Source organism: Bidens hawaiensis, unplaced genomic scaffold, assembly GCF_021521415.1.
Source record: "Bidens hawaiensis isolate Kalapana, Puna unplaced genomic scaffold, B.hawaiensis_p1.1 tig00000055_1, whole genome shotgun sequence".
NCBI classification, from domain to species: Eukaryota; Viridiplantae; Streptophyta; class Magnoliopsida; order Asterales; family Asteraceae; genus Bidens; species Bidens hawaiensis.
In genome coordinates, this window is record NW_027491016.1 from 2578780 (window position 1) to 2590844 (window position 12065).

The 12065-nt window shown below is 34.4% G+C and overlaps 1 protein-coding gene and 1 non-coding gene across 2 annotated transcripts; both read left to right on the top strand.

Moving 5' to 3' along the window:
• The first annotated feature begins 1134 nt into the window (after positions 1-1134).
• On the top strand, positions 1135-7454 carry LOC143636272 (kinetochore protein NUF2 homolog). The gene is made up of 11 exons (XM_077103933.1): positions 1135-1292; positions 1369-1587; positions 4026-4116; positions 4193-4372; positions 4882-4971; positions 5300-5407; positions 6475-6528; positions 6764-6878; positions 6948-7105; positions 7177-7272; positions 7361-7454. The coding sequence occupies exons 1-11, from the start codon at positions 1135-1137 to the stop codon at positions 7424-7426; spliced, it is 1335 nt and encodes a 444-aa protein (XP_076960048.1). The 3' UTR covers positions 7427-7454.
• Positions 7455-8685: 1231 nt separating this feature from the next.
• On the top strand, positions 8686-8756 carry TRNAG-CCC (transfer RNA glycine (anticodon CCC)). Its single transcript has one exon. It is a non-coding gene; the product is annotated as a tRNA-Gly (tRNA).
• Positions 8757-12065: the final 3309 nt, after the last annotated feature.

The following is a 12065-nucleotide window of genomic DNA, read 5'->3' on the forward strand; positions in this document are numbered from 1 at the left end:
ATCTTTTGTGTGTGTACCTGGAATCTTGGATGTTATATTATAACTTATGGCTATTTGATACCTTATATTATATATAACCTGGAATCTCTTTTTATAAATCTAGATATGCTTACATTTTGTTATAGACGTATAGAAAGCGAGTATACACTATCGCTGAAGGTTGATGGATAGTACTTGACTTTTACAAATGTGTGTGCAAATTGTTATTAACTTTGTATAAAATTGCAATATGTTAATTTACTTTAGAAAATCATTACACTAACACCACCCACAATAGTGTTTCGGGATTTTTACATATTTTCTCTTTCTAACCTTTGAAATTACATATTTCTCCAAAATACAAGTTTTTAATGCAAAATGTACAATGCTCTTTAAGCATGGTTTGAGGAAATATGTAATTTCAAAGTTTAGGAAGTGGAAATATGTAAATTTTTTTAAAGACACGAACCTATAAGCATATCATGTTAGAGCTTTGCTCCTCTTACAGTTAAAACTTACTAAATAAAAACATTATCTCTCTCCTCTTCTCTCATATAAGTCGTAACTCGTTCTCTAAAACCAAACTATTAATCCATATTGTAATACAATAGAGCATCAATTGATGTCTTAAAATTTCAATAATAAAACAATTATTGCCAATGGCAACACTTATTTGTATGTGTTTTAAGAGGCGAACAAAGACTTTTATGCAAACATTTACTGATTTACACTTTTGCCTACTAGTCTTAACCCCCCCCCCCCCCCCTCCCCGGCCCCTTCTTCCCCCAATAACTTTACACGACCATATTTTTTAACGCAGTAGACCCTAAGGTTGTGTAATATATTAAAACTTAATAAAGGTAATAAGTATCTCATTGCAAGCGTTAGAACAACAATCACTAGAGTATTTTAAGCTGAGCGTTGTGGTAAGCTTATGTTCGTTGCCACGCCATCCACACATACCACAACAGGGACAGGTTATTGGGGGCACTATTGGTTAGGCTTCAAGTCACTCATGGACGTTAATGGTCAAATTGGAGAGGAATGTTTAGAAGAGTAGGAGAGGACTTTATCCACAACAGTGTCAAAGTAAAATATCACCAAATTGAAATTAGAAATATCTGAATTTACACTGGCGGGAAAAGTGCTTACAAAATGTCAAAGTTCGAATACCCTCGGCTGCCACGGCGAGAGATAATCGGCGTCCTCTCCGACTTCCAAATCACCGTCTCGGAATCCGATGTCGTAAACCCTACCTCCGACTTCACCTACAACCTCTACACTCAAATCCTCATCTACATCGGCATCATCCAGTACACTCTTATCTCATTTATTTATTTAAACCTACTTTTACTTTTCTTATTTCAATTTCCTCAATTCAATTCGCAGGGAAGACAATGGACTGGTGGAGTTCACGGACCTAGAGCAACTTGATAACCCGGACTTACATGTCGATTCGGTTCGAATGATTAATTTGTTCAATAAGGTTAGGGAGCTTGTGGTTGCACTCGAATGTCCGAAGAAGTTTACGCTCAAGGATCTGGTTAAGCCGGATGCTGATCGAACCGAGTTGTTTCTCAGCGCCATTCTCAATTTTTCGCTTCACAGGTATACTCATGTTGTTTCAATTATTATTGTTTGAGTGATTTGTTTTTGAAATTGGAATTGGAATTGAGGATTTTGATGTAGAAAGAGTAGTTTGTGTTTATGGTTTGGAAATCGTCAAAGCATTGGTCGATATGAGCACGTGTTTTGTTCGTTCATTTATGTTTGTGAACGTTCGTTTATATGTCTTAATTCGTTAATGTTTGTTAACATTTTGATAAATACGTAAGTAGTTATATTTATATAAATATAAACATAAAAGGGGGCTGTTTAAATTATGTGTGTGTGTGTGTGTAGATGTGTTTTTTGATGAATTGTGATGTATTAGACTTGCTAGTTTGTAATCCTTAATACTAACTAATAATCGTTTTGTGTTTGTTTATGCTTGGTCATTTGTGTTTGTTTAAGTTTGTTCTGGGGGTGTTTGGGATTGCTTATTTAAGCTCCTTTTTAACTTATTAACTTTTCAGAAAAGTTAATAACTTAATAAGTTAATAAGGTGTTTGGTAATCTGACTTATTAACTTATGACAAAAAGTTATAAGGAGAAAAAATAAGGAATCCCAAACACCCCCTCAATTAAGGGTGTAAACGAGCCGAGCTACTCGCGAGCTACTCGAGATCGGCTCGTTAAAAAGCTCGATCGAGCCGAGCTGAATCGAGCCTAAGCCCGAGCTCGAGCCTAAAAATAAGCTCGTTTAATAAACGATCCCGAGCCCAAGCTTCATTTATTGAGCTCGAGCCGGCTCGTGAGCCTAAACGAGCCTGTCATTTTTATAATTTTTTTAAATATATATATAAGAATTATTAATTAATGTATATAATGTTATGAAAAAATAATTAAAAATAACTAAATAATATATATTATTTTATACATAAAATTATAATAGAAAAAATATATAAAAATAATTAGAAACTAGTTGCTTGCTTCTCCACGTGTTGCGGCGGGGACGTAATGTGAACTCAGCCAGTATCGAATTGATCGGTTTGTTAAGCAATCGGTTTGATTTATTACGGTATCGTTTTGGTTCTTACGTTACCGGTATAGTAACCGAAAACAAAATTCAAAAAGTGAAGAGATACATCCAAAAAGATATACACATGTGAGTGTGTGTTTGATAAACGATTAACTCCCATGTTGTGACGGAGATGTGACCGAAACTCGGTTGATATCGGTTCGATTGGTTATGTAGGAAATAATGCGTGTAATTTATCTATTTTAAGTTTTTAACATTTTAAGTATTAAGTGTTTCAAAAATACTATTAGCAAAGTTCATACATTTGATGAATAGTAAATATTGTGAGTGGTTGACATTTTGGTTTTTAATATAATAATAATATATAAAAAATAATTGATAAATAGTAAACAAGCCGAGCTCGAGCTTCAAAATCCGCTCACGAGCCGAGCTCGAGCTTTGAAAATAGAGCTCGAAACGGGCCGAGCTCGAGCTCGAGCTCTGTGTAAGTTAAATGAGTCGAGCTCGAGCCTAGTCGAGCCCACCCCTACCCTCAATTGTTTTAGTTTTAGTTTTAGTTTGTTTGTTTGTTTCTATTCGTTTGTGTTCGTGAACCATTTGTTTAGGCTTTAGACGAGAGAACATGAACACAAAAATTTATTCGATTATATGTTCGTGTTCAGTCGGTTCGTAGACAGGCATAGCTTAAAATGATAGTTGTATGAATGTGATTATCTTGTGAATTTCTATTGAACTTAGTATGGGCCTGTTCTAAGCTGTAAGTGTTATCCACTTCTAACAATACTACAACAACAACAACAATCATACCCAGCATATCCCACAAATAACTAAAGCTATCTGTAAGGTTTGGGGAGGGTGAGATGTAGACAAACCTTACCTCTATCCCTAAAGATAGAGAGGTTGCTTCCAGTGAGACCCCCAGCTCAAAAAATAAGTAGATAATACGTGTGTGTGTGTATATATATATATATAAGAAAAGAAAATAGTAGTATATTAATACTATACTAGAAACAATATACTAGTGGTAGCATTTAAGCAACATTTATAGTAGATAGACTGAAGAATAATAATAATAATAATAATAATAATAATAATAATAATAATAATAATAATCATAACTATTAGGATAAAGATAATAACCATAAATAGAAAATGAAAATACTAATAATGAAAATAATATAATAAAAGGTTATCACAAGAGATAACCCCTCCTCCTATGGGTCCTTAACCTCAATTCTACGTCTCCAGGAAGTCCTGTCCTGAACCATGTCCTCAGAGAGGTGCAAATCTAGTTATCTAGCAAATCATACCTAATCCTCTCGTCCCAAGTCAATTTGGGTCTACCTCTACCCCTTCTACCCTCTACAAATATAGTTTCCACAAATATAGTATCCACTTCTAACAATGATAAATGTTTTACTATTGTCATCTTTGTAACTTCTTTGATCTTCTTTAAACATTCTAGAGATACAAGAATGAATCTAATAAAACCAGTTGTGGAGGACCTGACAGCTATTGACGAACAACGACATCAACTGGAGGCTAAAATAATAAAGGTAGGTACAAGAAACATACTTCTTTAGTTAATCAGATTGAAACAAGTTATGGCAACTAAATTTGTATCTGTTGTAGTTAAATGCAGAGATATCTGAGTTCAATGAATTGAAAGAAAGGGAAATGCCTCTTGTTCAAGAAGTTGAAGCCAAAATCAAAGAGCTGCAACAGACCATTACAGCTCTGAATAAATACCAATTGTCTTTAAAAGCTGCAATAAGTAAAAAGAAGGATGAATCTAAAGAATTTGATGAGAAGGTATGTTTATTGCTGGTGCTTTGATTTTTAGATAAATTATCATGATATTATCCAACTCATTAATAAGTGAAAAGATTGAATCATGATACTCAAATGCCACTACTTCAACAATCTGTCTATTGCAACTTTGGGACTAAAGACTATTTCAAAAGCTATCACTAACTGATAAAGTATATGTCTTGAATCTTATTTGTGTAGTCTTGTTACATGTTGTGCACACTCTAATCAACGAAGTGACGAACAGACATTTCTTGATGGGCTACTATGTGATTTTTTACTGTCTTGACGGACCCATGTACATGTGTCATCTATGAACATTCTACATGAACTATGTTTAGGGGTCTAATCAGTTTAATTGGTATTGAATGTTATGTTGAAACTTTCATCATGCGATGATAGTCAGTTAATTTGTATGTCCTTGGGCACATGGGTCAAATACAAAGAAACCCTAAAAATACTATATTAATAACTATTGTTAACATCTTACAATCTCTTATGATGTTCTTCAGATTTCTAGTGCTGAGTTTGCTTTGGTACAAAGTGTTCAGGAAAATGCTAGTCTGCGTTCCAAAATTGTTCAGTCTCCGGATAAGCTACAGGTACAAGTTATTCTACTTTTGCATGTTTAAGTTATTGTAGGTTTTCTATGAGTAGAAAATGTACAATTTCCCACCTGGGATTGTGTCTATAGGTCAAACTGAACTTTTCAAAAGACTAGTGCATTGTCTTCCATCTTTGCTTATATATTTTAAGGAAAGCCTCATTTAGCTAAGTCATGAATTGTGGCGATAGGATTTAATAACATATGTATGAAAAATGGAAGCCCGAATCACCTCTCTTCGTTGCACATGTGCGCGCACACACACACCCCACTACACACATTTTCAAACTTTTTTTTTAAACTATTGTTGTTTTAACATTTGAAAGAGGGCACTGGAGGAGAAGAAAGCGGCTCAAGTTGATGTAAAGAATGCAGAAAGAACAGCAATGCAGTCGTTTCATGAAAAAACTGCCACTCTCGAACTATATACAAAGGTATTTTGATAGTTATGCTAAGTTTTTTCTTCTTTTTGTAGCTATTCTTGGTTTTCAAATCTTAGGGCTTCACCTGTGAAATTGCTTTTCTCTTTGTGATCTGAATATATCTAATGATTATATTGAAGTTTGGCAATGCCATGTTATAATAAAATTGTATATATGAATTTGAGTCTTCTTGAGTTCTGGGATCCCTAAGTTCAACTGTATTAATTTGATTCATGTATGCTGTCAAGTGTTGCATCTCAATAAATATCACATGGCATATGTGATAGATTTGTTTCGTCTGTTCAGGATTTTGCAAACTAATGCTTTTTCTGTGCCCAAAACAATGAATTGGTTGACTTGTCAGTTGTCACATAATAATTTTACTAATATATCTCGTAATAAGACAAGTATTAGAAGACTTTTGGATCAAGTTGCTCCTACTGGGAACCTGCCCAAACAGACTGACGATATTTTAGGCCAAATTACACAAACGGCCTCGATATTTTGGTCAGAATTTTGAAATGGTCCCTAGATATAATAAATTACACCAATGATTCATGTAGTTTGCACTTCATTATGCATTTAGTCTTTAATTTGGATAACCTTTGAAAAAGGCTTAAAACTTTTCAAATGGCTATTTAGTCTGCATTTAGTCGATTATTTTAAGATATTACTAACTGAACACTGAAGACCAAAAGACCCCCCTCAATAGTAGGCATAGAATATTGAACAATAGAACAATGCTATTCTTTTTTTGTGAAAATCCAAACACAGGCTTATACCTTTGAATAGGTTGATTACAGTTGCTTACATAGATTGGTAAAGTCAATTTCTAGTGCCGAATAGGTTGATTCATAGTGCAGTAATTTTCTTTATTAGGAAAGTACAATTAAACTTGCTTGCCTTTTCGTTAAATCCTCACACAGGCACATCCATTGATCAGAAAGGAACATGTTCAAAGCTCATAAAGTTTGTGCGCATGATTATGTTCCAATTGCAATTAGACATAAATACTAATGTGCTTGCCTATTTAGTTTGATGTAAAAGATAATGAAATCTTAGTATGTTTTTTTTCTCAGGCTAGCAAGAAAATGAACAAGCATTTGAAGCAAATGCAGGCATTACAAGAGCAGGTTATGTTTCATTAAAAGCGTCAACTACAATTCATTTACTTATAAATGGGTCAATTTAGGTTGTGCTTTATCTCAAACGGGCTACATTAGAAAACATTAGAAAAAAAGTTGGCTAAAAGGAGTACATGCCAACAAAATTTTATGTTTATTAAAGTTCAAACAGCCTCGTAGTTTATTTCTATTCTAAGATTCAAATTATAGTAATTTTTAAAGGCATTACTTATTTCTTGAACAGGTGAATTCAGCAAAACAAGTTGAGAAAGATTTAAAGATCCTGAAAGCTAAGAACAGTGATGACGCTGTGTTGGACAAATCACTTGAAGCCAAATTATTTGAACTTCAAGGCAGAGGTGCGTCTTGTTAACTTCATAAACCACCGGAAACTTAAAATTTTAATATTATATTGTTTTTTTTATCAGGTGATCAGTTAGAAGAACTACTAAAGCAGTTAGAAAAAGAAAGAGATCTTAAATGTGAAGAGGCTTCCAAAGAACTAATCAACGTGAGATCACAAGTTGAATATAACAGTCACGGTCTGCAACAAAGGCATCGTGAAGTGGAAGCTCTTGCTGCAGAGGTATGCATGTTTCAAATTTAAAAAAAAAAAATTTAAGAACCCGTTATTTGACCTTTTTTTACTTGTTAAAGGGGGCTGCTATAATTGAAAAGATCAATACTGAGAAAGAATCAGCAACAGCCACACAGCAAAGGCTACTCGCCAAATGTGAAGAGATCAGTAAAGAGGTAGTTTTCTTTATTTGTTTACTCATTTTATATATTATTTGCTTCACTTATTTTTCACATAATTGAAAGTATTGTATGCTGTGTGTAGTTTTTTAACTACTCAAATGCTATCGGGCACTTGCTTTCTCGGATAGAGGCGGGAGCTTCTGAATGAGCTGAGCTACAAGTTTTTGTATTACTCTTAGCTTTGGAGCTTGAATAGTATATGTCAATCTTAGTTAAAATCTTGTGAAGTGTTGAACTTAAATATTTGTTAGCTAATTAAAATTGGTCTGTTCATTTAGGGGGTGTTTGGTACAGAGAAAAAAAATGAGAAGAAATGGAAATGGAAATAGGAGAGAAATGGAATTGGAAAGAAATGGAAATAGGTGGAGAATTGAAAATCATTTCCTTTGTTTGGTAGAATAGAGAAAAGAAGTGAAAATCATTCTCATTCTCTCAACCTAACTCTTCCAGCTGCCACCAACTCCACCTTCTCCTCTTTCTCTCCGGCGACCGTTCTTCCTCTATCTTCTTCTAATCCACCACGGCCACCAACCACTAAAACCACAGCTGCCGCCAACCACTCCGCCGCGATTTAGGGTTGCTAGTTGTGAACGGACGGACGCCGGTCGGAGTAGGACGCGACGGAGTAGGGTTCCGCCAGTCGGAGTAGGACACGAACGGATGTTTTGGCCTACATCATCGCCGGAGTTGCTAGTTGCAACGCGACGGAGTAGGGTTCCGCCGTGCCGGACATCATCGCCGGTCGGAGCAATGGAAATAATACCATACACACTTTTTGCCTACACCGAGAAGACAGATGAGTAGAGCAGAGAAGCGATGGTGGCTCACAGAGAATTCCATTTCTCTTCAAAATGGAGAGAATTAGATTTCTCAATTTTTTGCCTACACCCAATTCCCAGAGAAATCAAATTCTCCCCCCAATTCTCTACCTAATTCTCCCAAACAATGGAAATCCAATTCTCCACCCTCTTTTCTCTCTACCAAACACCCCCTTAGTTTATTTTCTCTCGAAACCAACCGGTGGTGTACTTTCCAACCGACTGGTAGGTTCGAAAACATTGCTTCCGGCACAGTGACACACACCTGAAAGGAAAATGTTAAATATGACAATTTTGTAAATTGTTTACCTAAAAAATTGGTTGATTTGTGCTATATTTTACTGAAAAGAGGTCTTACAAATAAAATTAAAAACACATTGAAATATATAGCATGTCCAAGTTTATCAATATACAAAGTATATGAAGTTATTTAAGGCCCGTTATGTGTTTCGACAGAAATAATGATTTGATCATTAAACTGGAGAAACACATTATACATGTAGTTTAACGCATGATTTTAAAAAATAAAATATAAACAACCTAACATCTATGTTATATAATTATTATTCGAAAGTTTAATAAACATAAGGCGCATCTAGTGTAGTGGTATCATAGTACCCTCCCACGGTACTGACCGGGGTTCGATTCCCCGGATGCGCACGGCTCATTTTTTTTGTCAAATATTAGTTAAAAGCAATTTATTTTGTCAGCTGTTTATGAATAAAAAAATTATTTTTTTGTATTACAATATTACTCCCATGAAAAAAGAGTACTTTTTCTTTTTTCAACCTTTGTTTGGTAACTGTAATGAGTGAAAAACAAATTGAATGCCATAAATATTATGATGGCGGAATAATTTTTTTTATGTATTACAATATTCTCCCCCGACCCATTGTTTTGTGAATTTTTTCACCAACCCTTTTCCAAAAAACTGAACTCGTTTGATTATTCCATGTCAGGAATAAATAATAAGCATTACTAAAAGTATATACAAAAAGGGAATAAGTAATATAAAATAAACATTACTACAAATATACAAAATAATAAGGAATCTTAAATCTTAATCTTAAATATATATAAACGAAAACTTTTGAAAACTCTTACTTTCATGCATTTTCTCAAGTCACACAGATTAATTTATTTGTAAATGGAGGCTTCTGATGCATTTGATTGAATTCACGGGTATGTGTCTCACCAAACCTAGATAGCCTTTAAATGAGCTATCACATTTCATTAAATTAAAAATTAATCTCATCAAATATTTGATATGAAAATCCTATAAAATAGGGATATACTACAAATTAATATCCGAGTTTTTTTAAAATATTATTTATAATTAGGAAGCACGGTCGTGCACAATAACTCAACGACGCCAAATAACGATAACTTTGTTTTCAGTAGGATCGGTTTTGCCATTCAAAAGGGGGGTGGTGGCGCAACTTGTTGTCTGTTTACCTGCTTCTCTATTGTAATTGGATCCTTTTATTATAATACTTAATTTTATTTCAGAAAAAAATTAAAAAACAATTTTATAGTAAAAAAAACAAGCAGGTCATGGGTCTCACCAAACCCAGATACCTGTTAAACCGTGTTATAGAATCTCATTTATTTATGAAACTATTTCATCATCAAATCGTAAGTATATTATTAACTTCCTTACAATAAATAAAATTAAAATTCAAAAAAATATATAAATATTAGAACGAATAATGTAAAGCAACCTCGTAATACGGGGGATAAAAGTTAGTATAAAATAAATATCACCAATCTTGGGGTCGTGTGACACATACAAAGCTTATGCCAATGCAATGCCTTCTTATAGAGTCCACCTTTCATGTGTACATGTGGTAGAATCAGGACTCGATGTTTTTTTTATGCTTTCAATTTCTGATGGTCATTTATGTTTCTGGAACGGTTATGGGTTCGATTTGGGTTTTGAGTATGAATTCAGATACGGGTTGGGTTTGGCTTGGGTTTTAGTTATCGAATGTGTGGAGTGATTCAGTTGGGCGGTTTCAAATTTGGGGGGGGGGGGGGATAAATAAAGTTTGGGGTTGTAAAATTTTGGTCTGATTAGGATATTTGGATTACTCTGTTGGTTTTTGCTGGATTGGCAGTTTCCAATAATGATTTGTTTAGGCTGTAAGGATTCATGATTGTAAGTTGGATGAATAATGTCCGTGGATTGTAAGAAAAATAGATAAAGAATGTATATAGATAATGAGAAAAATGGATGAATTAGTGTGTGAAGATTGAATGAATAATGAGATTATTTTTGATAAGCAAAGGCCACTTTTGAAAAGTTTCAATTTGAAGCTTTTTGAGGAGCTTTGTCAAACACCTTTTGCTTTTCAACAAATAAATAGCAAATAAACAAGTTTTAGAAGCTCACCCAAACACCCCCTAAATTAAGCCTAAACGCTTGGTCGGTTAGAAGATGATTCTAACGGCTCTTTGCATGTGCTTGACATCCGTTGTTCGACTCACCCATCTAAAACACCCAAAAAAAAACGCCTAGCTAGGCGGTATGGTGTTCAACGACCAAACGAGCTGAATTGGCATAGGGCGTTAGGTTGTTGCACATAACATAATGTCCAGAATTTTATGCACTAGTGTATAAACACAAATAAAATCAAGATTAGCAGTATTATACATTTATTTATTATTAATTTATTTGATCTATTTTAGATGAGGTCCATTAATTTTTTATGAGTCATGAGTGTTATCATGGGAGTTCAACTTGCACACATGGTAGAAAGCATGCCTTTGTTTTTTTACCAATCCGCGATCCGAGAACTTTGGGTTTGAGCTCTGAAGTCCGCAGTACAACAACATTCACTAGAGGTACAAGTGTCATCGCGCCTACTTTATCGAACCAGCATGTATCATGTGTGTACTCGCCACAACAACAATAACTATCACCATTGTGATGTGGTTCACAACTAACATTGAATGGTATGTCCATATAAACATGAATGTAGTGCCTACTTAGAACACTTAGTAGTAGACGATGTTTCTCTTTATCAAGACTAGGCTTTTTAATTTAGCATAGCGTAACGCACACATGCTTGCCGTTCATAAAACAAAAACAAAAAGAAATGCTCACACGCTTTAATAATTATATCTATAACATATTGTAACGTGTCCTTATGTTGTTTTGTAACTGTACGTTTGTTATATAAAATCTTGCAATGTATAATGTATTTGTATCGATAAAAAAAGGGGGATATATTTAACAATGAATTAAGTCATTAAGTTTGAGAGGGAATAGCTAAAACTTCCAGACAAATTGAATTTTGTAATAAGGTGTCAAGAGTGTTAAACTCACGAATAAAAACTTAAGGTCGTTTTTATCGAGGGACACACATTTTTAATGTGTGTACCCACCACAACAATAACTATCGCCATCAGGATATGTATCACAATGTGGTTTTAAAGGAGATGATTAAATGATAACTTACACCGATAACAAAACAACACTACAATGTTTCAACATAAAAGCCACATATGCCTGGTAATAGGGTGAATGAATATGTCTTAGTATAACCAAAAAGAATATGTACATGTCATATAATCTTGGTTTTAAAAAGCGAGAGGCGAAGAAAAACGACAGGGTTTAAAACAGAAGCGTGAAGTGTCAGGCGCAAAAGCGAGAGCTTTTCTTACTGGAGGCGAACGCATTTATATAATATTTATATATGTATATATCATGGGTATTTAGCATCTTGACTCATGATATAGCTATATTTAAGCATTATATATGATTTAATATATAAACTACCTACACATACGACCTAAAAAATATATTATACAACATTTAGATGCTTAAAAACCACTTGCGTACGAAAAGCGAGCGCCTCACGGTCGCTTTTTGTCTAAAAAGCTCGCCTTTTGAACATTGCTAGCCTTGACTAGCCTAAAGCGAAGAGGCCCTCGCCTTAGGTCGCCTCTCGCCTCGGCTCGCCTCAG